The 24,144-nt window shown below is 59.7% G+C and overlaps 1 protein-coding gene across 1 annotated transcript in view; it reads right to left on the bottom strand.

Moving 5' to 3' along the window:
* Positions 1–24,144, bottom strand: part of MYO15B (myosin XVB) — a 31,247-nt gene that overhangs the window by 1,465 nt on the left and 5,638 nt on the right. The window contains exons 10-60 of the mRNA XM_045044182.1: positions 23,945–24,058; positions 23,768–23,826; positions 23,560–23,692; positions 22,496–22,591; positions 22,112–22,243; positions 21,566–21,691; positions 18,819–18,896; positions 18,406–18,521; positions 18,271–18,316; positions 18,026–18,150; positions 17,495–17,612; positions 17,119–17,288; positions 13,577–13,670; positions 12,966–13,022; positions 12,604–12,661; positions 12,256–12,386; positions 11,438–11,533; positions 11,090–11,325; positions 10,828–11,006; positions 10,603–10,675; positions 10,092–10,253; positions 9,744–9,844; positions 9,566–9,642; positions 9,364–9,448; positions 9,102–9,200; positions 8,868–8,977; positions 8,589–8,768; positions 8,284–8,362; positions 8,018–8,122; positions 7,677–7,935; positions 7,508–7,598; positions 7,190–7,391; positions 6,623–6,735; positions 6,355–6,414; positions 5,712–5,787; positions 5,478–5,596; positions 5,176–5,294; positions 4,954–5,095; positions 4,607–4,718; positions 4,334–4,500; positions 3,785–3,936; positions 3,556–3,616; positions 3,397–3,469; positions 2,907–2,983; positions 1,591–1,664; positions 1,382–1,497; positions 1,195–1,289; positions 1,002–1,079; positions 791–887; positions 469–611; positions 156–271 (exon numbers count right to left, since the gene is read on the bottom strand). Coding sequence (XP_044900117.1) covers positions 156–271; positions 469–611; positions 791–887; positions 1,002–1,079; positions 1,195–1,289; positions 1,382–1,497; positions 1,591–1,664; positions 2,907–2,983; positions 3,397–3,469; positions 3,556–3,616; positions 3,785–3,936; positions 4,334–4,500; positions 4,607–4,718; positions 4,954–5,095; positions 5,176–5,294; positions 5,478–5,596; positions 5,712–5,787; positions 6,355–6,414; positions 6,623–6,735; positions 7,190–7,391; positions 7,508–7,598; positions 7,677–7,935; positions 8,018–8,122; positions 8,284–8,362; positions 8,589–8,768; positions 8,868–8,977; positions 9,102–9,200; positions 9,364–9,448; positions 9,566–9,642; positions 9,744–9,844; positions 10,092–10,253; positions 10,603–10,675; positions 10,828–11,006; positions 11,090–11,325; positions 11,438–11,533; positions 12,256–12,386; positions 12,604–12,661; positions 12,966–13,022; positions 13,577–13,670; positions 17,119–17,288; positions 17,495–17,612; positions 18,026–18,150; positions 18,271–18,316; positions 18,406–18,521; positions 18,819–18,896; positions 21,566–21,691; positions 22,112–22,243; positions 22,496–22,591; positions 23,560–23,692; positions 23,768–23,826; positions 23,945–24,058 — 5,777 coding nt within the window. The remainder of the gene's footprint in view (positions 1–155; positions 272–468; positions 612–790; positions 888–1,001; positions 1,080–1,194; positions 1,290–1,381; positions 1,498–1,590; positions 1,665–2,906; positions 2,984–3,396; positions 3,470–3,555; positions 3,617–3,784; positions 3,937–4,333; positions 4,501–4,606; positions 4,719–4,953; positions 5,096–5,175; positions 5,295–5,477; positions 5,597–5,711; positions 5,788–6,354; positions 6,415–6,622; positions 6,736–7,189; positions 7,392–7,507; positions 7,599–7,676; positions 7,936–8,017; positions 8,123–8,283; positions 8,363–8,588; positions 8,769–8,867; positions 8,978–9,101; positions 9,201–9,363; positions 9,449–9,565; positions 9,643–9,743; positions 9,845–10,091; positions 10,254–10,602; positions 10,676–10,827; positions 11,007–11,089; positions 11,326–11,437; positions 11,534–12,255; positions 12,387–12,603; positions 12,662–12,965; positions 13,023–13,576; positions 13,671–17,118; positions 17,289–17,494; positions 17,613–18,025; positions 18,151–18,270; positions 18,317–18,405; positions 18,522–18,818; positions 18,897–21,565; positions 21,692–22,111; positions 22,244–22,495; positions 22,592–23,559; positions 23,693–23,767; positions 23,827–23,944; positions 24,059–24,144) is intronic.

Raw genomic sequence — 24,144 nt, 5'->3', positions numbered from 1 at the left:
ACACTGAGGCCAGGAAGGTGCAAGTTGAGCGGCCTTGGCCTTGGAGGACCGGGTGGGGGGGCCGAAGGAGAGGCCCTTGGGCGCATGCTGAGGTGGGCCTCGGCACCGGCAGGGATGAGGGGTGACGGGAGGTGTGGGGCCACCCTCACACTCACTCTGACAGCCGGTCCTCTTGGGTCTGGCTGCGGTGCTGCAGGGCGGCCAGCCTGGCCAGTTGGGCGTTTGCCTGGGGACTGACCAACAGCTTCCCCTGGAGATAGTCCCGCAGCACCTGAGGAGGGACAGCAGTGAGGGGAGGGGACAGCTGTGCCTCAAAGCCCCCACTCGGTGCTGGCTCCTGGGGCTCGAGCTCGGTCCTGTCACCATCTCTTCTTCGGGGGAGGGAGGCTTGGAGGTCCCTCACCCCGGCAGGGGCTCGCTTGCAAGTTGCTGCCCGGGGCTGGGCGGGGGCCAGGGGTGGCAGCTGACCTGCTTGTAGTGGGTGGTGACGTAGGTGGGGTGATCGAAGTGCAGCTGGGTCTCCCAGCTGAGCCGCCGGCTGTGTAGGCTCACGTCCTGATCCAACACGCTGTTGAGGTACTCGTGGGGCCACAGGGGCCGCACCAGCTCGCCTGAGTGGGGAACCCAGGTCCACAGCTTGCCCTGCCGTCCAGGGTCAACCCTGCCCGCAGGCCTGCCAGCCCCAGCGTGGGAACCTGCCTCGCTCACGGGCACAGAGCTGGCAGGTAAGCCACCTCCTGGAATCCAGCCTGCCCCCCCCCCCCGATTTCTCCCCAGGCAAGGGGCTCACCTTCCTTTTTGATGAGGAAGAGGGCAAATTCCTGCATTTCCTGGGGGTCAGTGATGCCTATCTGCCGGCACAGCTCCTCCAGCACTTCTGCTGCCACCTGGGCACAGAGACAGGGCCATGGGGGGGCAGGGGACTTGGGGGGGGGGGCGGTCCCGATGCCACAGCTTTCCCATCTCCTCCAGCCCTTCTTCCTCAGCAGCCCCATGCTCACCGTGAAAGTCTGGATACTGGTTTTGTAATCCAGACCCCCGGGCAAGTGAATGAGAAGTGGGCGGACTGCTTGCCCTTTCTGCCAAGACAGATTGCAGGGTCAGTCTTCCAGTGGCCAGAGGCCCCAGCTTCCTATCCCCCTCCAGGGAGTCCCAAAATGCCCAGCCACCTGTACCCCCCCTCCCCCCCAGTACCAGGAAAGCTTGAATTTCAGCCGGAGAGGGCAGCCGCCGGCGCCCCCCATATTTGACTGTGTGCTGGAGGTGCTCCTGGCTTTTCTGGGCCAGCTCTGCAGAGGGGAAGCAGGCTGGGGTCACAGGCATCTCCAAACCCCTCGCCAAGCTGTTGAGACCCCAGGCTGGAAGTCCCTCCCATAGGCACCTTGGCTTGGGCCTGAGTCCTGCAGAAACTTGGTCACATAGGGCATCAGCGTGGTCGACGGGGGGAAGAAGCCTGCGAGGAGGCTGAGGAAGCTCCAGCCACGAGCACAGTGTTCCCTGCAGGGCAGAGAGCCTGGGCTTCAGGCTGGCCAGATCCCGGCCTCAGCACCGGGCTGGTCCTCCCTGCTCCCCCTGGCTCAGCATACTCACTGCTGAGGGTGTCCTGTGACCTGTTTGATGACTTGGCAGTAAATCTCATCCCTGAGGTTCTCCTCCCGACACAGCTGTGGGGGCAGGGTGGCATGGGGTCTAAAGTCAGGGAGAAATCCTGCTAACGGCCACGGGCAGGCGGCCAGCTCTTGGCCTTTGTCACAGCTTGTGCCCGAGTGGTCACTTTCTAAATCACTGTTTTCGTCTGCTTATGGGCTATGCTCGGCCCTGTCTTCTCTGCTGGCTCCCCTCATCCTTGACCTCTAGGGAACACCGTGCCCTCGGGCCTCTGTCTACGCGCCCTGATGATCTCAGCTGCTCCCACCTGCTGTCTGCCAGTGCCTGCCTCCAGCCTAGACTTCTCCCTTGAACCCAGGCCCCCTGCTTGGAAGAGTGGACCCCAGATTTCACATGCCCAAAACATTCCTGCACCAGCCCAGATCTGCTCCTCCCTCGGGCCTTCGTATTGAAGATGGTCACTGCTCTGCCCAGGGCCTCGGTGACACCCTTGGCCCCTCTCTGTCACACCCCACATATAATTCGTAGCAAACCCTGTTGCTCTGAGCATTTTCCCCTCTGCTGCTACCTGTGGGCTCAGCCAGCAGCACCGCCCTCACCTGGTGATCGTGGCCATAACCTCCTCTGGCCCTTACACCCCCCTGGGAGGGGTGGCAAACAGCCAGAGCCTTCTCAAAGTGTAAGCCAGTCCCTCTGCAACCTCCTCGAGTGCCCCTCCTCTTGAGAAATCAGAGTGCCAGTAATAGCCTACCATGGCCTGCCATGACCTGGACCTGCCACCCCTCCCAGGCCTTATCCTCCACCCTGACCTGGCTCGCTGGGCTCCAGCCATGCTGGCCTTGCTGGTGCTGGAGACTCGCCCTGATCAGGACCGTCACCCCTGCCCCTCTCTCCGCCTGCATGTGTTGCCCGGATGCACACGTGCCTCTCTCCCCGGCTTCCCTCAGATCGCTGCTCCGGTGTCACCTTGTCACCAAGCCTCTGCATTGTAGCAGCCCCTTCCCTGCTGTGTCATTCCCCACAGCACTTTGAACTCTTGGATACATTGTGTCATGGTTTTGCGACTGTCCTCTCTCACCAGATTGTAAGCTCTGTGAGGACCTGGCCTGCTTGGTTCACGGCCATGTCCCCAGCATGTAATGGGGACTCAGTAAATTTTGGATCATTTGAAAGACTAGTGGCCAAGGGAAAGGGGAACCCACTCAGGCCCGGGCATGAAGACCGGAACAGACCCTCGGGCACATAGTACCCGCCCCCCCACCCCCCAACCAGCTTTCGGCACACAAGCTTTTGCTTACCCTCAGCAGCTCGTAAAGGAGCTCCGACTCATTCTTGCCCCGGGGCTTGGGCTGGTCCTGCATGAACTGCATCAGAACTGCAGGCAGGAGGAGAAGCTGGTGAGCTGGGTGGGGGGCCTGGCCCTGGCTCCTGTCACCAGACAGGGCTTCCCCATCGTCTCCTGCTTTGCTCTCGAAAATGCACGGGAGCCAGGCAGAGCAGAGCAATCTCCACATCAGCGATGAGCAGACAGGGCTCTGAGAGAGAGGGGTGCCGTGGGCACCTGTGGCTGCATACGGCCCAGAGCCAGCTGGACATACTGCGGCCTGTCTGTCCAGACCATACACGACCCACCACTCCTTGGGTGTGTGTAGAAGGAGGTGAGGGCTCTGAGGTACAGTAACCACCAGTGAGCTTCCCTGAGTTGACAAACTCGAGGAGGGAAGGAGACCTGGCACCTAGGTCCAAGGCACCACGGATATGGGGACACAGGACGCTGTGGCCACTCACCCTGGAAGCTTTCCACAGCCTGCCTGTTGGCATCCTCATCACTGAGGCTGATGAGCGATTCTTGTATGGGAGCCTGCGGCCAAAGAGACTGGGTTGGGGGTCTGTGGGGGCCAGAGGGCAGATCCGCTGGCCCGACTCCTCCCCACCTGTCTCCCTCACCTTGGTGTATTGCACCAGGCTGGCCATGGCCTTCTTAGCATCTCCATGTGTCTGGTCCAGCCTGAGGGGGCAGAGGGGAAGACAGCCCTGCTTGCTTGCCCCCCCTCCCCCCCATCGCAGGCTGTGTAGGGAGAGTGCTAAAAGCACGGGCCTGGTGGCTCTGAGCAGGAAGGCCTACTTCAGGGAGACTGAGGATGGGCAAGCAGAAGGGTGGGCCCGGGGCACTCACAAGGTCTGAGGCTTCCGGAAGTGGTTCAGGGCAAATTCCTGCATGGTGTAGTTGTGGGATTCCGTGGACAGAGAGAGGTAGGCCGCAGAGTGGGTCGAGCTGGTGGCCTCGGAGTTGTCACTGTGTGTCCGGCTCCGGGGGTGGGCATGGCGCTGGGAACACAGGGCGTCTCATGCCACCCGAGTGCCCACGGGCCTGTCCAGAGGCCATGGCCAGCCCCCACCCAGCCCAACCCAGGGAGAGCAGCTGGAGGGAGCACACCACCAGGAGGGTCAAGAGGTGTTTACTGAGCATCTTCTAGGGGACCACTCCAACGCTGCGAGGGAACACAAAGGCCATACGGCCCAGGCCCTGCCCGCAAGGAGCTCACAGCCTTGCTGAGGAGACCAGGCAAGAAATTGGGAGAGGGCAGAGGGGCAGCATCAGACCAAGCACCACCTGCCAGGCGGCAGGTGGACCTGGCCACTCAGGGGCAATCAAGCCCTTTGCTTCCTCGACTCCTAGTTAGGCCTCGCCTTCCCCCTGCCGCCTCCCCCCAATCTTCCTCACCTCCGTGGCCCTCTCCCACCGAGCCAGCCCCGGCTCTCCGTGCTGCAGCTGACTCATGTGCCGGCCACTCCTCTCTGGCGAAAAGGAAAAGTCTGGAGCAGCAGCTGGCTGAACCATGTTGGCGGGAAAGAGTCCAGAACGGCCCCCGGTGGAGCCGAACTGCCAGCCTGGAAGGCACCCAAGGATGGTGGCTCACCCGCCTGGCCCCTCTGCCCCTCAGAGGCTCTCAGCCCCTCCCTGAGCCAGCCACCCTGCTTGCCCCCCCAAGGATACCGGGCTCCAGAGCGGCCACTGGCAGCAGCTTGATGAGGTCCCCACGGTGGAAGCTGAGGAGGCTGTGGTCATCGGTGATGTAGCTTCGCAGGGCGATGACATAGCCAGAGTCCTGCAGGCAAGAGGGCGGGCAGGTAAGGGAGCCAGGCTGCCTGTAGCCCCGGTCCTGCCCGACTCACCTGCTCCCCCTGTTGGCCTCGCCCGCCCCCCCCCCCCCCCCCCCCCCCCCCCCCCCCCCCCCCCCCCCCCCCCCGGCACTCCAGAGTTCCGAGGACCCCTGGTGGCTTGAGGGAGCTCCGCTGACCAGCCCCTGCCCCCACCCAGCCCCCTGCCCAGCTTGCGCTTGCCTTCTTGAGCTCACTCAGGAACAGCTCAATCGTGGCCTTGATGGCATCTGCCCGGGCCGTGTGCAACACCAGCTGCTCAGCCTTTAGTGACAGCTCCAGAGTGGAGCCGCCCAGGCACTCCACGCCCAGCACCTCAGCAAAGCTGTGCACAGGTGGAGGCATGAGCTGGGAGCCCTCTCACCCCGGGGGCCATCCACAGCCCCGCCCCCAGCCCAGGTTCACCTGTATGAGCAGAGAGTCTTCAGCTGGTTGAGGTGGACGCTGGGGCCTTGGGTCACCTTGAGCAGCCTCAGCCCCCGGTGGGACACGCCCAGCAGCTGCACGTCATTGCTACTTTCACCCTGCCCGGAAGGAAGGTGACAGGCTCCCGGTTCCCCACCGCCATCCAAGATGCCCCCGGGGGGTCCTTCCATTGTGCCCACCCCACCCCCAGCTCTCATCCCTGCCACAAAGGCCCACGCAGGCCACGCTAGGAGCCAGATTGTGGTACTGCCATCCCCAGCCCTACGTTCAGCCTCACTGACCGAGACAGGGAAGATTCGGGAGAAATAATTGGCCCAGTTGTCCCGAGCGGCCACCACGATGCGCTTCTTGACGTTGTCCTCGGTGGTACTGAGCGAATCTAGGCCCACCTCCAGGTCTCCTGTGGGCAGGAACGGCCCCAGACTGTCCTCAGGCTCCTTCACAGGGGGACCCCAGAGTCTTCTCCCCCCCCTCCAGCTCTTCAGCTCCCCAACTCCAGGGTCCCTGGACCCTACCCAGTAGCTCTCTCATTTTGTGCCGCTCATCCTGGGAGATCCGGATGCAGGACTCGGCAAAGGTGTCCCTCAGGATCTGGGGGGCAGAGCCAGGTGGTCACCACCAGATCCCCAAGCCAGAGCTCACCGTGGAAGCAGCCACATGCGGAGGAAAAGCTAAAGAGCCCCATGGGCATGGGTGGAGCAGGGAGGGACGCGGGACTTCTGAGCCCAGGGCCACCTCTACCTGGAGCTCCCACTCGCCTCCCCACGGCCACCTGCATGAGCCACCTGCATGAGCGGGCTGCCGTTCCTCAGTCACCTGAGATAAATTCCCCCTGAAGGAACAGAACCTGGGGGAGGCTGCTCTGGAATTTGGGGGAAGAGCTAGGGTCCTGGGAGCACTCAGCGGTGGCAAAGAAGCATCGGGGAGCGTCTGCCGGGTGCCGGAGCCCATGTTGGGGACTATATACGCTCGATTTCGCATCCTCCTTACAGGCCAGTAGTGGTCCTTACTCTTAGGGAGGTTAAATAAAGGCAGGGCTCGAAACACAGCACCTGCCCCATCAGTACTGCTGCTCTCCTGCCTCTTGCACTGACGGTAACCTGGCCCGGACGCAGGAGCAGTCTGTCTGTCCATGTTGCAGGTGGCCCGGGCCCTCACCTGCTCACAGAGGAGCCGGAGGCAGTAGGGATGGCTGAAGTTTTCCCGGGGGTAGAACACCTGTCGGAGAGCACGGGGATGGAAAAGAGTTGGCAACGGTGCCCCTCTTCGGCCCCCCCACTTCCTCTCAGACCCAGAAGGAAAAGCAGGCCTGAGGAGGTGGGTTGTGGGGAGGCAGCCCCAGTGTTCGTGTGTGGGGAGACGCTGGGCCCCCGCCCACCACCTGCCACCCCTCCGCAGCGGCCAGCCCCCCACCCCCCGCGCCCACCTCCTTGCGTAGGAACAGCCTCCAGGGCGCACCGACGTAGGAGAAACACACGCTGCCAGAGGGCACGAGCAGCTGGGTGGAGACCCCCTGGTCCCCCATGGGCTCCATCAAGCCTGGCAGAGGGAAGGGCCAGAGAGCTTCAGGCGAGGAGCTGCCAGAGCCCGAATGGCAGGGATATGGGGACAGAAGACCCTCACCTCCCCGGGGCCCTGCGAGGGCTCTGCCCACTCGACCTCTGCTGCCTCCGTCCTGCCCATGTCCCATTTCCTGCCTCCGTCTCCAGCCCTCATCTTCCCTGCTGTCCTTCACCAGGTCAGCAGGGCCACCAAATTCCTGATGGAGCTGCCAGGTTTGTACTGAGGACACCACCCTGTGACGGTCCCTCAGGGCCACATGGGCGCCAGGAGTGCCCGGGCCCCGCCCTGGACGGGAATGAGGAAGCTGGGGCTCCAAAGTCCCGAAGCCTGAGCACCCCGAGCGGCCGACCTCAGCCGTGAGTGCTGACAGGCCGCTCGGAACCCAGCCGTCTCAACGAAGCCCACCACCGAGGGACAAGAGGTTCCTCACCACGGGGCTCCGCTGAAAGGGTCCCTGGTTCCCCAGGCAGTGGGGGCGCTGGAGGAGGTGGGGGTGCATGGGCAGTGGGCGGAGTCTGGCCAAACAGACCCTGGTCCTCCTTGATGGAGTTGGAGGGCCCAAGCTGTGTTGGGACCTTGGGTCGAGGGGCCACAGGTGGCGGGGGGCCCTTCTTTGGGCTGGGGGACAGCACCTGGAGAAGGCACAGAGAATTTGCACAGCTGGCTCTAGGGGTGAGGCTAAATTTACCCCAGAGAGCCTTTGACTCCCAAGGTGAGAAGCCATGCCCTGGACAGGATAGGGCCTCACCGATGTGGATGTGTGGGCACCACTGATCCCCAACTTAGCCAGAGCCTCATCCTTGGGGTTGTTTTTCTTCATGAAAGACGTTGGGGGCCTCCTGAGAGAAGTAAGAGGTCACGAGTCCACAGGGTGACTCCCTGGGGAGTGGGCAGCCCTGGTCACCCCCGGGACCCACCTGGATGGCTGCACTGGCACAGGAACAGGACCCGGGCGGCTCTGGTACATGCGGATGATGTTGCGGATCTCCCTGCTGGGCTCTGCCCGCCGTCGGGGCGCGGGGTCCGAGCTGCGGACCAGGTCTCTGTCCTGTGCGGGCTCCGGATCGGCACCAGGCCCCGCCTCCTGGGCCGGCTCAGCCTCAGCCTCTCGTGCGGCTTTGGCCCCCCCTCGTGTCAGTGGCTTCTTCACTATAGGGGGAGGAGGAGGGGATGGCACTGGCCAGGAGGAGAAGGAACAGGTGAGACCCTGTGCACACCCACAGGGCGGGCCCTGCCCACCCCCCGTGTTCCCCACCACCTGCTCTGGGCTCCTCCTCGTCCTGCTCCTCGTCCTGCTCCTCCTCCTGGGGGATCTGTATCTTGGCCAGCGGCTTCACTGTCTTCACCTTGATCTGCTGCTGCCCTGAAAGTGCCCCAGATGGCCCTATTACTCTCCACCTGGCCTGCCCATCGGCCTCCTGGACAGGCTACATTGACGCAGGGGAGGAGAATGTGCCCCACATGCCCTGGACAGGCTGGGGCGGACGGGTCTCTGCACAGGCCTGCCACCTCGAGCGCCCTCACCCAGTTTCTGGAAAAAGTCCTGTTTCTGCTGGAAGCTCTTGGGCCTCCGGGGCTTGTCTCGGGGCTCCTGGGAGTTCTCCTGTGGGCGGGAAGGGGGAGTGAAGGAGCAGCCTGGCCAGCCAAGACGCCACTCTCCCAGCACCTGCACCCCCACCCCATCTCTGGGGCCAGGGCCCCGGGCATCTTCTCCTCATCTTCCTGCTCCCGTGGGGTCTCCCGGCCACTCAGTCCTGGAGCCCGCTGTCTCCACCCCAGGCCGTGCCACCTGCCTGGCCTCAGCTCTTCACCCTCAGACGAGCACCCACCGATTCCAGCTCCTGCTCCGGCTCCTCCCGTGGAACCAGGGGCTTCTTGGGCTTGGGGGTGACGGCTGGGGGTGAGGTCGGTGCAGCAGCTCCACGGGTCTGGACCTCTGCCTGGCGCTGACGCTGATGCGTCTGCTGCTCCAGCGACAGGGTCATGGCCTGGGTGGTCATCTGCTGGGCCTGAAGCGGGAGGGGGCAGTGGGCCCGGTGAGAGCCGGTCTGGCTCTGCCCCGCGGACCTGTCCCCACGAGGCAATCTGCGGGCCCTGCCCACCCTCACCAGAATCAGCGCCTGCTGGTTGATGAAGTTCTGCTGCTGGGCCGCCAGCTGCCTCGGGTCCACACCGGGAAGCAGGGGCTGCGGCTGCGGCTGCTGCGGCACCACCATGGCTGCAAGTGGCATACAAGTGCCAAGCTTGCTCACGGCCCTCCGCCCACCGTCCCCTCCGGGACCCTGGCCGGACCTCCCTTCCTCCGGCTCCTACCCGAGAAGGGACCCGGGATTCCACCTTACCTGGCATGGCAGGGACTGCGCCCACCGCCGGCATCATGGGCATGGCTGCAGGCATCATGGCCGGCTGGTATCCGGGCATCTGCATCATCCCTGGGTAAACTGAGGGCACAGGGCCTTCCCAGGTCGATTCCTATCTAGGCCCAACGACCACCTCCCTCCAGCCCCAGACAACAAGAAGAGCAGGGGCCACGGGTGCTTCCTGCGGGGTCCCAGGCCATGCTTGCCTGGGGAGACCCCGATAGGTGCTCAGCCCTGCACTCACCCATGGGGTAGCTGCCTTGTTGCATGGGCCCAATGGCGCCCCCTCCCTTCATGCGGCTGCTCAGAGCCCAGCCTTGCTCCAGATCCTGAAGGGACAAAGGCCATAGGCCGTGGGGTCAGAACTGGAGCCCTGGGAGAGATGGGAGAGGCATCGGAGTGGGGCAGGGGCGGGTGGGGGTCGGGTGTGCGTGCAGAACACTCACGCTGCGGCCTGGGGAGAGGACCGGCTCGAAGAGGTGGTCCAGGAAGCCGTCCAGACTCCCTGAGACCTGAGACTCGGCTGTGGGGCCAGAGGCGGGTTAGTGTCACTCTAGGGCATGGGGCTTCCTGCACCCCCATTCCCATCACGTGCCAACCTTACCGTGTCCATTCTTGCCTTACCTGTGTGGCTCCTGCTGGACAGTGTTGGGGGCGGACCCGGAGGTGGATCTGGGGGCAGTGAGGGGGCCTGGATGCCAGGGGCGGGGGGGATGTCCTCAGGTCTGCAGGAGACAGAGGGCCCAGCTAAGGGGGTGCCTCGGATGGGGGTGGTGCCCCGGCTGAGGCAAGGGATAGAAGCCGCTGTGGGGGGTCATCCCCGTGTCGTGGGAGAAGGTTAGGTTGGAGGGGGGCTGGCCCTGTAGCAGGTCCTATGAACCCCAGGGTGTGATGGGGTAGCTACGGGGGGGTCACCTATGACAGATCTGAGACAGGAACAGGCTGGGGACAGGGGCGCTGGGCGGCACCTACAAGCCACGGGGGGCAATGGGGTAGCTGCGAGGACTGACGGGGTCCCCCAGGTCCTCAGTCTGGCCGATGAGGTCCAGCACGAAGTCACAGCCAGCCAAATCCTGCCAGGAGTCCCTGGAGTGCAGTGACACGGACCAGCCACGGGGGGGCACCTCCAGGCCTCTGGGAAGGACAGAGGCAGTGGTCAGCCAGGAAGACGACCCCCCGGGGAAGGGGCAAGGACCTGAGTGCGGGCCAAAAGGAGGTGGCTGGCGGAACCTGGGTTGGGAACTGGGTTTCCTCAGACGGCTCTCCTTCATTTGCACCTCACAGCCTTCTACCTCTACATCGGCTCTGACGTGCTCATTTATTTATGGAGCCCACTTACCCCTCCACGTACCCACCCCCACCCAGCCTCACTCCTCGGGGGAGCAGGCTCTGGCCCTGGGTTTGCAGGAGGCACCTGGCGGGACACAGGAGGATGGGGACAGTGGTCAGCGTTGGCCACACTCCCCACCCCGGGCCCCAGTACCTGCTCTGCAGAATAGACCCAGCGAACTGCTCCCCCGTGGTCCAGGACTCCACCTCGGCTGAGTAGCACTCCTCTGCAGGGACAAGGGGTGGGGGGCCCGCGTGAGCGGCAGCAGGTCCTCCCTGACAGGAAGGGGCTGCTGTCCCCACGGGGCTTCCAGGAGCAGGACAGAAGGGAGATCAGGGTCACAGGAGGTGCCGCTGGAGAGCGGAAGGTGAGCATCACCGTTGAACGTAAAGACGTCCAGTGCCATGCGGCCCCGCCGCCGTCCGGCTGTCCACTCGAGCTGGGTGGGCGGGTGGGCGCGTGCCATCCCGGGGGCCAGCCGCGTCTGCTCCAGGGCCCCCAGGAGCTTGTGCTGGCACAGTGCTGCCACGCCTGTGGGGGCCTGGTCGGACACAAACCTGTGGGGACAGCACGTGGCTGCCGTGGGGGTGGGCAGCCCACCGACCCCGGTCACCGGGCCCCCGCGTGGCAGGCCCCTTACTTGAGCAGCGGCTTCTGCAGGGTGGGCATTGGGGGAAAGGCGCTGAGCAGCATGGCCATGAGGGCCCAGCCGCGCTGGCTCTGCTGCTCGTCCGGGTTGTGCCAGATCTGGGCCACGAGCTGGCTGAAGATCTCGTCCCGCAGCCCCGGTCGGCGCTGCCCCTGTCGCACCAGGTATTCGCCCATGGTCTGCTCCTGCCAGGAGGGCAGGGACCCGTCCCCCAGGAGCCGCAGCAGCTGTAGACACAGAGCGGGGACGAGCGCAGGATGTGCAGACCTCCCTGTGCTCAGCCAGCACCTGGGAGCCAGGGCCCGGCTCACCCCGTCCCCTCCCCGATGTGCCACTCACCACCTTGTTGATATCCAGGGCATGCTGAGTGTTCTCCCCGACCAGCTGGGTCAGGGGCTTGGTCAGTGGCTGCCCAGGGTGGGGCAGGGATGGCTCCTGCAAGCAAGGAGGGTGACAGTGCCTGAGCAGGTGCTGGTCTGTGCTGACCTGCTGGAGACAGACAGCCCCCCCCCCCCCCCCCCCCCCGCAGAGCCCGCAGGAGGGAGCGCCCTCAGGGCGGAGGGGGCCCAGCAGGAAAACCACCTGCAACGTGCATCTTAATTGTTCTTTCTGGTTAGAAAATTGACACCCGTGCATGCAGGAAACTCAGAAAACATGGAAAAGGATAAAGAATAAAAAAACACCATTAATATTTCACTGCCCGTCGTGACCACAGCTGACATTTTAGTCTCTCTAGTCTTACTTTCTATGCATAGATAACACACATCACCCTCCCACACCTGTTATCACTGTCAACAAGATTGGGATCATACTCCATGTGCAGTTTCGAATCCTGTTTCGTATCCAGCACTGCAGCCCAGACGTTTGCCTCGTCATTACACACGCTTTAACCAGAGGACCTCAACAGGAGAGGCGGGGGGATGCCACAGGGGTAACAAAGGTGAGGCACCGTGGATCTAAGTGACACTAGAGGGCTAGCCGTTTAGGTTCAACGGATAGTCTTCCTAGAAGTGCAGCCACACCCATCACTCCCGTGACAGGAGAGGTTGGGTGTGTTGCAGGGGAGAAGGAAGAAGAGACACAGCCCCTGCCTGGCAGGGCTAACATCTGGGGAGCCGTGGGGGTCAGCCGGGAAGAGCCGAGGGCTGGGAACCCACCTGAAAGCTAATGGATATGAAGCTGGAGAACGGAAACTGGTCAATGTCGGGGGGGAGGGTCAGCTTGGGCCGGACAGGCACTTCCGGGGGCATCGACTCCGTGATGCTATCAGCCAAAACATGTTGACGGCCTGGGGACAGCACGGGGAGGCGCCGAAATACCAGGTCAGGCACCGGGCTGTGGCACCGCCTCCCCCACTCACCATCAGCCCCCAGCCCCTGGGGCAGAGGGAGCTCAGGGGAGCCAAACGCATCACGGGGAGGGACCGTGGGGTCAGAGCCACCACAGTGCAGACAGACCGGGTGGGGAGAGGGGTCACGGCAAGAGTGACACTAATCAAAACTCACCTTCTGCCGCCTTCAGCATGACGGCCAGCTCAGCCGGGATCTCCAAGCGTCCCAGCTCCTGGCACAGAGGAGCAATTGACAAGGTGCTAAGGGAGGGGCTACGGGGACCCAGCGTCCCTCCTCACCCCAGGACTATAAACATCTCCAAAGACCGAGGGTTCTGATCCTGGACACAAATAAGACCCCAGGAGCCCACGGAGGGAAAATAGGGCAGCCCAGGGCTCTTCTTAGGGGGTGCGTAGGATGCCCTGAGAGCTAGGAGCCACGGTGGCTCAGCTGGGACCCCACACTCTCCCTTGAGCCACGCCAGGTTCAGTGGGTTCATAACCCAGCGGACGCCCTCAAGCTTCCAGTCCACCTACCATGCTTGGCGCTTTCTCGGAGGTCCTCCTGCTGTGCCAACCACGCCAACGCCCAAGCTGCTCGGGGAGACGCAGGAGATGCTGAGGTCCCGGGGAGGAGTCTCCTCAAACCTCCCAGCAGCTCCTCCCCGCCTCGGCAGTTCAGCTGCCCCCACCAGCCCCCAGCAGAGAAACAAGCACAGACCCCAAGGGGCCGGCCACCTGCCACCGGCCCTCCAGGGCCCTCACCAGCCTTAGTGCTGTGGGCGTCGCTGCCCGTCTGCCAGGACACTGAGGAGAGGGCAGGAAGAAATGATCCCAGGGGACAAAGTCCATCCAGGGAGGGGCCCCAGGGGAGCAGTATGTGGACACTGACCTTTGAGCTTTTTTATGGCCCTCACATTGGAATCATCAGGCAAAAGAGGGGAGCTGGCAGGCCCTAAGGAAGGCCTGGAGGGGATAGGAAGGCACCCCAGACGGACAGGGGAGAGTCAGACTCTGGAGGACGGGCAGGGATAAAGGAAGCGACCTCCAGGAGGCACCGGCCTACAGCAGGCAGCGGGGAATGGGAAGAGCCGGACCAGCAAGGAGGCCTAACTTCTACCCCGAGCTGCCCCACCCAAAAGCTGCACCTGCCGTCTCTGCCACCTCCAGAGCAGGGGACGGGCCACCAGCAGGATGGTGTTCAGCTGTCCCAGAGCCGCCCGCCGCCGGAGGTACCGCTTCCTAGGGGCCGGTGGGGGTGGGGGAGGAGGGCGTGGTGAGGAGTCCAAACTTAGTCCAGTACCTGAATCCCCCAGCCAAGACACGAACGTAAACACTGACCCCGGGCCAGCGGCCCCCCACCCCAGGTGCTTAACAGAAGCAGCAGGGAAGGGACAGGACACTTTGAAAGGACAGGTGCATTGAGCAGGTGTTCAGCGAAGGAGATTAAGGTCTTAGACAGCAGAGCCGACCACTGGTCTCACTTCCCTCCTGTTTAGTCCTCGCGGTCATGAGGAAGTTACTTTCCCTCTCTGTTTTATCCCTACCATCTGCAAAATGAGGGTTCGTGTAATACCTGCCCCACCACAAGATTAACTGAATCAACCGACATGTTGAGAAGAGTCTGACATATTTTTATTTAAGAACTTCTAAAAATGAAAAAAAAAAAAAATACCATCACTGGAAATCCAATAAGACATCGCAGAAGAGATTGTGTCTTTGAGAATTTTCCAGATATAAGAAAGACCAGACTCCTCAGTAAAGGAGTCACAAGCAGGATTAACATTAAAAAGTAAAAAAATGTGGGGCGCCTGGGTGGCTCGGTCGGTTAAGCGTCTGACATCGGCTCAGGTTATGATCTCGCGGTTTGTTGAGTTCGAGCCCTGCTGACAGCTCAGAGCCTGGAGCCTGCTTCGGATTCTGTGCCTCTCTCTCTCTCTCTGCCCCTCCCCTGCTTATGCTCTGTCTTTCTCTGTCTCAAGAATAAATAAAACATTAAAAAAAATCTTTGTAAATAAAAAAATGTACAGTTTTGAGGTGCCCAGCTGGTTCAGTCTGGTAGAGCGTCTTGGGGTCATGAGTTTAAGCCCCATGTTGGGGGTAGAGTTTACTTAAAAAAAAAAAAATAGGAGGCACCTGGCTGGCTCAGTCAGTGGAGGGTGTGACTCTTGATCTCAGAGTTGTGAGTTCGAGCCCCATGTTGGGTGTGGAGATTACTTAATAAAATCTTAAGACATAAATAAAATAAATGTATAGTTTTGGGGCCTCAAAGAACACTATCAAGAGAATGAAAAGGCAACCCACAGACCAGGCAGGGGAACGTTTGCAAATCACAGATTTGATAAGGGTTTAATATCCAGGATTTATAAAGAACTCCTACAACTCAGCAAGACAAACTGTACAGTCAAAAGGCAGACAGAAGACTTGACTAGACATCTCTCCAAGAAGATACACAACTGGCCGAAAAGCGAGATGTTCAACCTCGTTCGTCATTAGGGAAATGCAAATCGAAACCACAATGAGGTACTGTTTCACGCCCAGTAGGATGGCTCTAATTTACAAAGTGGAAAATAGGGACGCGTGGGTGGCTCAGTCAGCTTAGTGTCCGACTTCGGCTCAGGTCATGATCTCGTGGTTCATGGGTTTGAACCCCGCACTGGGCTCTGCGCTGACAGCTCAGAGTCTGGAGCCTGCTTCGGATTCTGTCTCCCTCTCCTCTGCCCCTCCCCTGCTCGTGCTCTCTTTCTCTCTCAAAAATAAATAAATAAACTTTATAAATAAATAGTGCGAAATAAACATCAGCAAAGCTGTAGAGAAACCGTAACCCTGGCTCATGCTGGTGGAACAGGAAACGGGGCAGCTGCCGTGGAAAACAGCTCCTCAAAACACGAAACAGAATTACCACGTGATCCGGCAATTCCACTCCTTTCAATTCCCAAAGAATTGAAAGCAGAGACCTGAACAGATACTCGCACGCTCACGTTCCGAGCAGCCTTCCTCACAGTCGCCAAAAAGTGGAAACAGTCCAAATGACCACTGACGGATGAGCGGATACACAAGGTGTGGTCTGTGCACACGATAGAACATTATTCGTCCATAAAAAAGAAATGAAGTTTTGTGGCTCAGTCGGTTAAGCAGCTGACTCTTGATTTCAGCTCAGGTCGTGATCTCACTGTTGGTGGGTTCAAGGTCCACACTGGGCTCCACACTGACAAGCGGGGAGCATGCTTGGGATTCTCTCTCTCTCCCTCCCTCCCTCTCTGCCCCTCCCCTGCTCACACACTCTCTCTCTCAAAATAAACAAATTAATTTAAAAGAAAAAAAAAAAACGAAATGAGGGGTGCCTGGGTGGCTTAGTCGGTTGAGTGTCCAACTTCGGCTCAGGTCATGATCTCACAGTCTGTGAGTTCAAGCCCCTCATCAGGCTCTGTGCTGACTGCTCAGAGCCTGGAGCCTGCTTCAGATTCTACGTCTCCCTCTCTCTCTGCCCCTTTCCTGCTCATGCTCTCTCTCTCAAAAATAAAGACTTCTTTAAAGATTTAAAAACCATGAAGTTCTGATACCGGCTACGACATGGATGAACCTTGCAAACATTATAGTTAGAGCAGCGAGCCAGGTGTAAAAGGAAATACTGTATGAGTCAATTTCCATGTAATATCTGGAACAGGCAAGTTGGTAGAGACAGAAAGTAGACTGGAGGTTACTAGGGACTGGGGGAAAGGCAAGTGGGGAATAATTGCGTAAGAGATGCAAAGTTTCTGTCGGTGATGAAAACATTTTTGGAAACAGATAGCGCTGATGGGTGCCCTGCCTAGGAAGGCTTCCCTGGTGTCCACAACACTGCCCTTACTTTGTCTCAGCACTTTCACACCACCTTTGGGGTGCCTGGTGGCTGGTTTACCCTCTGCACCTGATTCCCCAGTGAGCCCGGTAGGCACTATCTCTGCCTTGATCCCTGTGTCCCCGTGCCTGGCTGGGGGTGGGGGGGAGGGTGGGTGGTGATGGAGGAGGTCAACCAACAGCTGTTGGGTGAATGAGCAAAGACAGGCTGTGAAAGTGAATGGGAGTTAATTATGTGAGAAGGGGGAGGGAGTGTTACAGGATCAAGAAACCCAAAGAGCCTGGAGTATAAAACTCTGACCTAGAGGCTGGAGAGGCAGGCAGGGCCTCACACAGCCTGATTCGTGCTTTTATTTTATTTAAACATTTTTTAATATTTATTTATTTTTGAGAGAGAGGCAGAGACAGAGACAGAGTGCGAGCAGGGGAGGGGCAGAGAGAGACAGAGGAAGACACAGAATCTGAAGCAGTCTCCAGGCTCCGAGCCGGCAGCACAGAGCCCGACGTGGGGCTCGAACCCATGAACAGTGAGATCATGACCTGAGCTGAAGTCGGACGCTTAACCGACTGAGCCACCCAGGCGCCCCCCGATTCATGCTTTTAAAAGAGCATTTTTGCAGCGGAGTGAAGAACAGACTAAAAAACACTCAAGGAGTCAAGACTGCAGTTTTGGGTGGCCTTAGCAGGTAGTGGGCTTCTTGTGAGTAGGGGCATTCAAGCAGAGGTTGCAGGGGTATGGGCGGGGACTGCACTGGGGCAGATAGACTTGCCGTGAGGCCCTACCCCTCCCACACCCTGCCCCACCAACTGAGAAGCCCCCCTGCCCCCTGCTCATCCCACCCCTGCAGACCTGGCCTGGAGCCCTCGCACACGCGCCTGCATCCGGGGCAGGAGGAGGAGGCGGAGGCGCTGGCGAGAGACGCATGCGCGCAGGCTGCGGTGCAGGGCGAGCAGGGCCTGGGAGCGTCGCCGGGCCCAGTGCCACTCCAGCTGCCGCCAGCCGGACTCCCGCAGCAGGACCTGGGGGCAAAGGGGAGGGCTCGGGCAGCCAGGGCCCACCCTGCTCTTCTCCTGAGGCCTCAGCCTCCTCCCTTCCAGCAGGACAACCCATTCTTGTGGGGAGCCCAGGACACCTGCCACCCAGGCCCACTCCAAATCCCGAGTTTGTCCCCAAACACTCCTCTCCCTTTCCAGCCACGCCTGCCTCTCTGCACACGTGCACCCACCTGGGTGGCTCCCAGGTGACAGAGGGGCGACTCAGCCCCCAGCACCTGGCTCAGGATGGCGCCACACCTCTCCCGGTCTGAGGACTCTCCCTGCCCCTCTGTCCCCAGGGCCCGGAACCTGCCCCTCAGATGGAGAGCTGAGGTCAGAACAAGCACAGCGAGGACCTCCCTCTACCCTTGTTCGACCATCCCCCCCCCCCCCCAGAGTCTACTTAGTCCCTAAGTCATTCAACAGCGATTTGGAAACAACCTACTCTGTGCCAGGCACCCAGCAGGGTTTTGCTGTATGGAGGAGGGACAGATGGAGGCTTGGGGGGGGGGGGTAACGAACAGGGAAGGAGAGAGGGAAGGAGGGAGAGAAGGAGAAAGAACAGCTCGAGGAAGAGGATAGAAGCCAGGCCTAAGGTCCCTAAGAAAGTGGGTCCATCTCCACCCCAAAGGAACCCCGGGTCTGCCAGCCGTCCCTGTGGGTCTGGGCCCGGAAGTCCCCGGGCCTTTGGCCGCCCCCATCCTGGGGCCCTGGGGCCCTACCTGGCCAAGAAAGCCTGGAAGGGCACACGCACAGGAAAGTTGGCACTGCGGGTACACACTGCCTCCAGGATGCCTGCCTGGAGCAGCTGCTCTGCCACGTGTTCTACATCAAAGAGACCCGGAAGCTGTGGCCGTGGGAAAGAGCCAATGAAAGCTGGGGCTTAAAGCTGCAGGGGCCACTGAGAAAGGCGGAGCAGGTGGATGGGAAGGCTCCAGGGCCATGCATGGGGTGGAGGGGAGCTCACCTTTCCCGGGTTGGGGTTGAGGCACTGGATGAAATAGACATGGCTCCTGATGGGAGGAAAGGGGGTCGTTTGGGCATAGACCAGCCCCCCTCCATTCAACTCCCTGGGGTCTCCTATGGGGGGCACTGTTCTCACCTGCCCAACTGGGCTAGGAGGTCCTCCAGAGAATGCTGGAAGCGAGATGCCAGCGTGGGTTTGCCTCGCCCATCCCCGGACCGGGACTCTGCTTCCTGGAACAGGCTGCCCACCAGCTGCAGGGCAAGAGGAGGCTGAGCTGGCTTGCCCCCCAGGCCTCTCCATAGCCCTGCCCGTGCCCCGTCCCCGTGGAGCTGGGGTGGGCCTGCGCCCCTGTCCCTGCGGAGCTGGAGTGGGCCTGCGCCCTGTCTTTGCTGAACTGGGGGCAGGGAGCAGTCCGTAGCATCCAGACCCTGGAGAGCTCAGCCCATGGTCCAAAGTGCCAGGGGCTGCCCCTTGGGCAAGAGTGTCCAGGGCAGAGTGGGGGCCACAGTGTGGAGGGGTGGGGGCCCAAAGAAGGCTGGCAGGGACACCTGGAGCTGGCTCTGAGCAAGCATTTCCACCACGGCAGGGTCAAGATGATCCCGGTTTCTGTCCACAAACTTGTGAACCTGCAAGAGACAATGTGGGGAGCGGAGGGGAAGCCAAGGAGGGAGGCTGGGGTGGAGGCTGGGGTCTTGGTGACATAACCCAGCCTCTCCCCACTGAGCTAAAGGGCCTCCTTTGTCTCTTCAACTAGAGTCTCTGGGAAAACTGGAAATCCCCAGGCAAATGAATGGACCTGGGCTCTTATCTCACACCAGATATAGAAATTAACCCAAAATGAATGGATGGATCAAAGACTTAAATTTAAGAGGAGCCTGGGTGGCTCAGTCGGTTAAGCTCCAGACTCTTTTTTTTTTTTAATTTTTTTTTTCAACGTTTATTTATTTTTGGGACAGAGAGAGACAGAGCATGAACGGGGGAGGGGCAGAGAGAGAGGGAGACACAGAATCGGAAACAGGCTCCAGGCTCCGAGCCATCAGCCCAGAGCCCGACGCGGGGCTCGAACTCACAGACCGCGAGATCGTGACCTGGCTGAAGTCGGACGCTTAACCGACTGCGCCACCCAGGCGCCCCTTAGCTCCAGACTCTTGATTTCAGCTCAGGTCATGATCTCACAGTTTGTGAGTTCGAGTCCTGCGTCTGGCTCTGTGATGACAGTGTGGAGCCCGCTTGGAATTCATTCTCTCTCTCTCTCTCTCTCTCTCTCTCTCTCTCTCTCTCTCTCTCTCTCCCCCTCCCCAGCTCAAGCTCATGCTCTCTTTCAAAACAAATAAACTTAAAAAAATAAAAAATTTAAAAATGGAACATAACAAGTGCTGGCAAGGACACAAACTGAAGCTCTTATGCGCTGCTCATGGGAATATGAAATGGTGCAGCCATTGAGGAAGACAGTTTGGCGGCTCCTTGAAAAAAAGTAAACCTAGAACTACTTTTGACCCAGGTCTTCCACTCCTAGGTACATACTCCAAGAGAATTGGAAGCAGAGACTCGAATAGAGACTCGCACAGCCGTGCGTTATTCGCAGAAGCCAAAAAAGCCGAAACTCACGTATCCATCAACTGATGAACAGATACATGAAATGTGGTCCATCCATACAATGGATTATCATTCAGCCATGGAAAGGAAGGAAATCAGACACGTGCTACAATATAGATGAACCTTGGGAAAATATCATACTTAGTGCAATAAGTCAGACACAAAAGGACTGTGTGTGTGTGTGTGTGTGTGTGTGTGTGTGCGCACGCATGCACACACGCACTAAGATCTCACTTATCTGGAACAATTCTGTTCCATCGATGGCTCTGTTCCTTATCAACACCATACTCTTTCAATGACTATGTTTTAATATCTGGTAGAGCAAATTCCTCCCTAACCTGCTTTTCATTATTTTATTGGCTATTCTCAAGCAATGCTTTTCCAGGTAACACTTCAGAATAGTTTTGTCAAAATTCGTTCCTCCTCCTCCCATAAGAACCCGACTGGGGTATTGTCTGGAATTGTATTGCTTTTCTAGATTAACTGAGAAAGGAGGAACGGTATTAGGGTTCCCCACCAGCAATGTGGTTTGACCCTCTTTTTTCAGATTTTCTTTTGTGAGTTTCAATATGGTTTGTGGTTTTTCTCTATTCAATCTCCCTGTGTTTCTTTTTTTTCCCCCAGACATGATTGGCTTTTTGGGGGGTGGCGGGGAGAGGTATAATTGACATAAGTCCCTTGGGTTTGTGTAACTCTTGGATAGTTTGTGTTTTCTTCTACAACCAAAGCATGTCACTTCCTCCAGGAAGCCTTCCCTGACTTGCCCTACTTCAAACAACTCACATGGTCCTACCTTTTATATACCAGGCCCCTACCCAGCCTCCGTGAAACTCAGAAGGGGGAAAGGAGGGTGCCTTTGGTGGGCACCTAGCAGCTGCCTGACCATTTCCACATTATTGCATTCAATCCTCACAACAATGTTACAGGACACATTCCCACTCCCATTTCACAGTTGAGAGAATGAAGGCTCAGAAGGAGAAGCAGAGGGACGCCTGGGCGGCTCAGTCTGTTAAGTGTCTCACTTCAGCTCAGGTCATGAAATCACGGTTCATGGGTTCGGGCCCTGCGTTGGACTTGGTGCTGACCGCTCAGAGCCTGGAGCCTCCTTCGGATTCTGGGTCTCCCTCCCTCTCTGCCCCTCCCCTGCTTGTGCTCTGTCTCTCAAAAATAAACAAACATTACAAAAAAAAAAAAAAGAGAGGAGCAGACAGCCTGAGGTTATCAGAGCCAGGTCCCACACGCCTGCTCTGCCCTTCCTGGTCTTAAGGTTCCCAAGGCCTCCACTGCCTCCACCCCATCGTGCTCAGCCTGAGGTAAGTAAGTCACGCTCAGAACTGTGTGGCACTGGGGCGCCTGGGTGACTCAGCCAGTTGACTGTTGGACTTCTGGTTTGGGCTCAGGTAACGATCTCGCGGTTCCTGAGTTCCGTGAGTTCAAGCCCTGCATCGGGCTTGGGATTCTCTTTCCCTTTCTCTCTGCCCCTCCCTGTCTAAATAAATAAATGAATAAATAAACTTCAAAAAATATTTTTTTAAAAAAGAAAACACTGCGTAGCGCCGAGGGCACAGGTAGAAACCTAACAGTCAAGCCCTCGAAGGGGCCTCCCCTCACCTGCTCCTATTACCTGTCTGGTGACTCAGTTCTGGGGAGCAGACACCACTGATTCACACGGGAGTCTGTCTCTGATTTACCCTGATACCTGGTAGGTGACGGTCCCAGCGTAATGCCTCACGGTGAAGATAGGAAGGGGCAGCTGGGGCTTGGCATAGCAGGGGTGACTGCCATGGTGATAGTGGCACTTCTGGAGGAAGGTGTGGTCTGTGGCCTGATAAGAGGGATGAGCTTTCCTCAGGCCTTTGCACGTGACGTCACCCTGCCTGGACTGTGCATCCCTTCCGGGTCCATCAGTATTTGTGGAATGGCTGTACCACAGCCCTGAGGCTTGCCCTCTACTAGCTGGAGGCCTGAGGGACCCCTACAGGCCCCACATAGGCCCTGTGCAGTCGCCACCACCCTGCCCCGTCTGCAGCAAGGACTTGAAGAACCCCAGAGAGGTCAGGTATCTTGCTCAAGGTCACCCAGAGACAGGATTTGAACCTAGTTTGCCCACTGCCTTCCCAAGCTCTGCTAAGAGGCTATAGGCAGGGTTTCTGGACCCCATCACCTTTTTGCTCCTCTGGGAGACCCTGATGGCCTTGGCCTGGCCACTAGGGCCCCCACCTTGTCCTTACCACTGGGGACTCACCTGGGACAGCCATGTCTGGGCATCCAGGATACTCAGGAGGCTGTGGGACTGGTCTACGAGGAGGTCCAGGCAGGTCTCCCTCACAGGCTGGGGAACGGGCACCCAGGGCAGCAACTCTCGCTGACAGGCCTCCTGGGAACAGCCAGCACTGGGCCGGTCACAGGGCATGCCCACATTCATGGGGGAGCTCATCGGAGCCAGAGCAGGGGTGGCTCTCCCATTGTACAGAGGAGTAAAATGAGGCCCAGGAAGGCTGAGATGGCCCACAGCAGGGGGTGCTTTGGGGCAGGGCTCTCAGTTCAGCGCCCTCGGTTTCCCAAGGATGGCCTCTGCTCTGGGAATGCCTGGGTGCCCCCTCCCACCGCCAGGCCCAGCTCCTCTTACCTCCTCCTGGGCCAGCAGCGTCTGCCTGGTGAAGAGCTGTAGGCGCTCGCTGGCAAGGTTATTGCACAGCTGTTCCAGGCCATTCACCCGCAGGGCCTAGGGGCACGTGGGCAGTGAGGTGGGCACCCACACGAGGTGGGGGCATGGGGCAGGTGCCGTGAGGGGCGGTGCTGCACATGGGCCTGGTGTCCTTCATTCTCCTCCCAGAACTCAGGGAGGAGTGGTGCCCGGGGGCTGATGCTGCAGCCTCCAGGGTCAAGTCCAAAGGCCTAGGCACAGAGTGTGCCCACGCCTCAGTCCACACCCTTCCCTCTGCCTCAGCACAACTGTGAGCCTCCAGGCCTCTGGTCACAGCCATCCTGTGGCCTGGAAGGTGCCTTTTCCTATGGCCCAGTAGCTCGCTGGCTCTCAGAATCCCACATCCTCATAAGCAGGGCCCCAGGCTGCTGCCTCCAGGAAACCTTCCAGCATTCCTCCCATAAGGATTACAGGCTCCTTCCTCTGTGCCCCCCAGCACTTCACTCACAAGCCCGGAAGAGCCCCCGCTCCACGCAGCTTTGTACGGAGAGCCCTGCCACGCTCTAACACACACAAGAACCCACACTTGCCACAAACATCCCCTGCTCAGAGAGGGCATGGTCCCCCAGGGCACGCTGGAGACGAGAGAGCAGGGAGCAGTGAACAGTGCCCGACCAGGGAAAGAGGCCACCTCCTCTTGCCCAAGCCCCCTCCTCCCTGATTATGAAAACTCAGGGCCATTCAGGGCACTGTCCCTTTTCCTGCTCCTCTTGGTGCACAGGAGGTGAGACCCATCCTAGGGCCTGTGCCTTCCCGGCTGCCTTAGAGGCTCCTGTGAGACTCAGCAAGGCCGAGCAGGACAGAACTCTCCAGAAGCGATATCAGGGCTGGACCGAGCAGGGCAGAAAGGCCACACCCATGGATTGTGTCCTGTCTCGTGGCGAGGCAGGCAAGAGCTCACGAGTGCCACCCTCAGGGAGAGCTGACCCCAGAAATGATCAGGATGAGGTGGGCACCCGGTCCTGGGCCCCACCCCAAGGGGTGACCTCAAAGCCATAGACGTCCACGACGGTGACGGTGTCCATGCTCTCTCCCTCCCCGGGTGGTGCCAGCTGCGCGTTGGTCCTCCCCAGAAGCCAAGTGAAAAGCCGTGAATACAGGGCCTTGGCCAGGGCGTCCCTGTGGGCGTGGTGAGTGAGCCAGTGCGGTAGCGAGCTGGGCCCGGCTATGGCTCTCTCCCACCCCTGGGGCCACCTGGCATCAATGGCGCTTTCCACCGGCAGAGATCTGCAGACCCAGCCATAGGCTGTCTCCTGGAGAGCAGGGGAGGTAGGTATATGCAGAACATCAGGTCTGAGGCTGACACGGGCCCACGCCAAGCCTGCGGGTGGTGGGGGTTGGCCCTGCCTCCTGAGGAGCCCCGGGGCTCACCGTGACCTTCCTGGTGACAGCCCCCTCCAGGCGCTCTGGTGGCACCAGCAGCAGCCGGGCTGCCGTGTGGATCTCGGCCCAGCTGGACACAGCAGCCACCTCCTGGGACTCCCGCTGGACAGAGAAGGGAGGGAACAGGAACAGCTCTGCGGGGGAATGGCCACATCCCACAGGTAGCTCCGGGCAGGTAGGAGCCGACT

Source organism: Felis catus, chromosome E1 (assembly GCF_018350175.1).
Source record: "Felis catus isolate Fca126 chromosome E1, F.catus_Fca126_mat1.0, whole genome shotgun sequence".
Taxonomy (NCBI): domain Eukaryota; kingdom Metazoa; phylum Chordata; class Mammalia; order Carnivora; family Felidae; genus Felis; species Felis catus.
The sequence above is the reverse complement of the archived record's forward strand: the minus strand, read 5'-3'. Positions and strand labels throughout refer to the sequence as shown.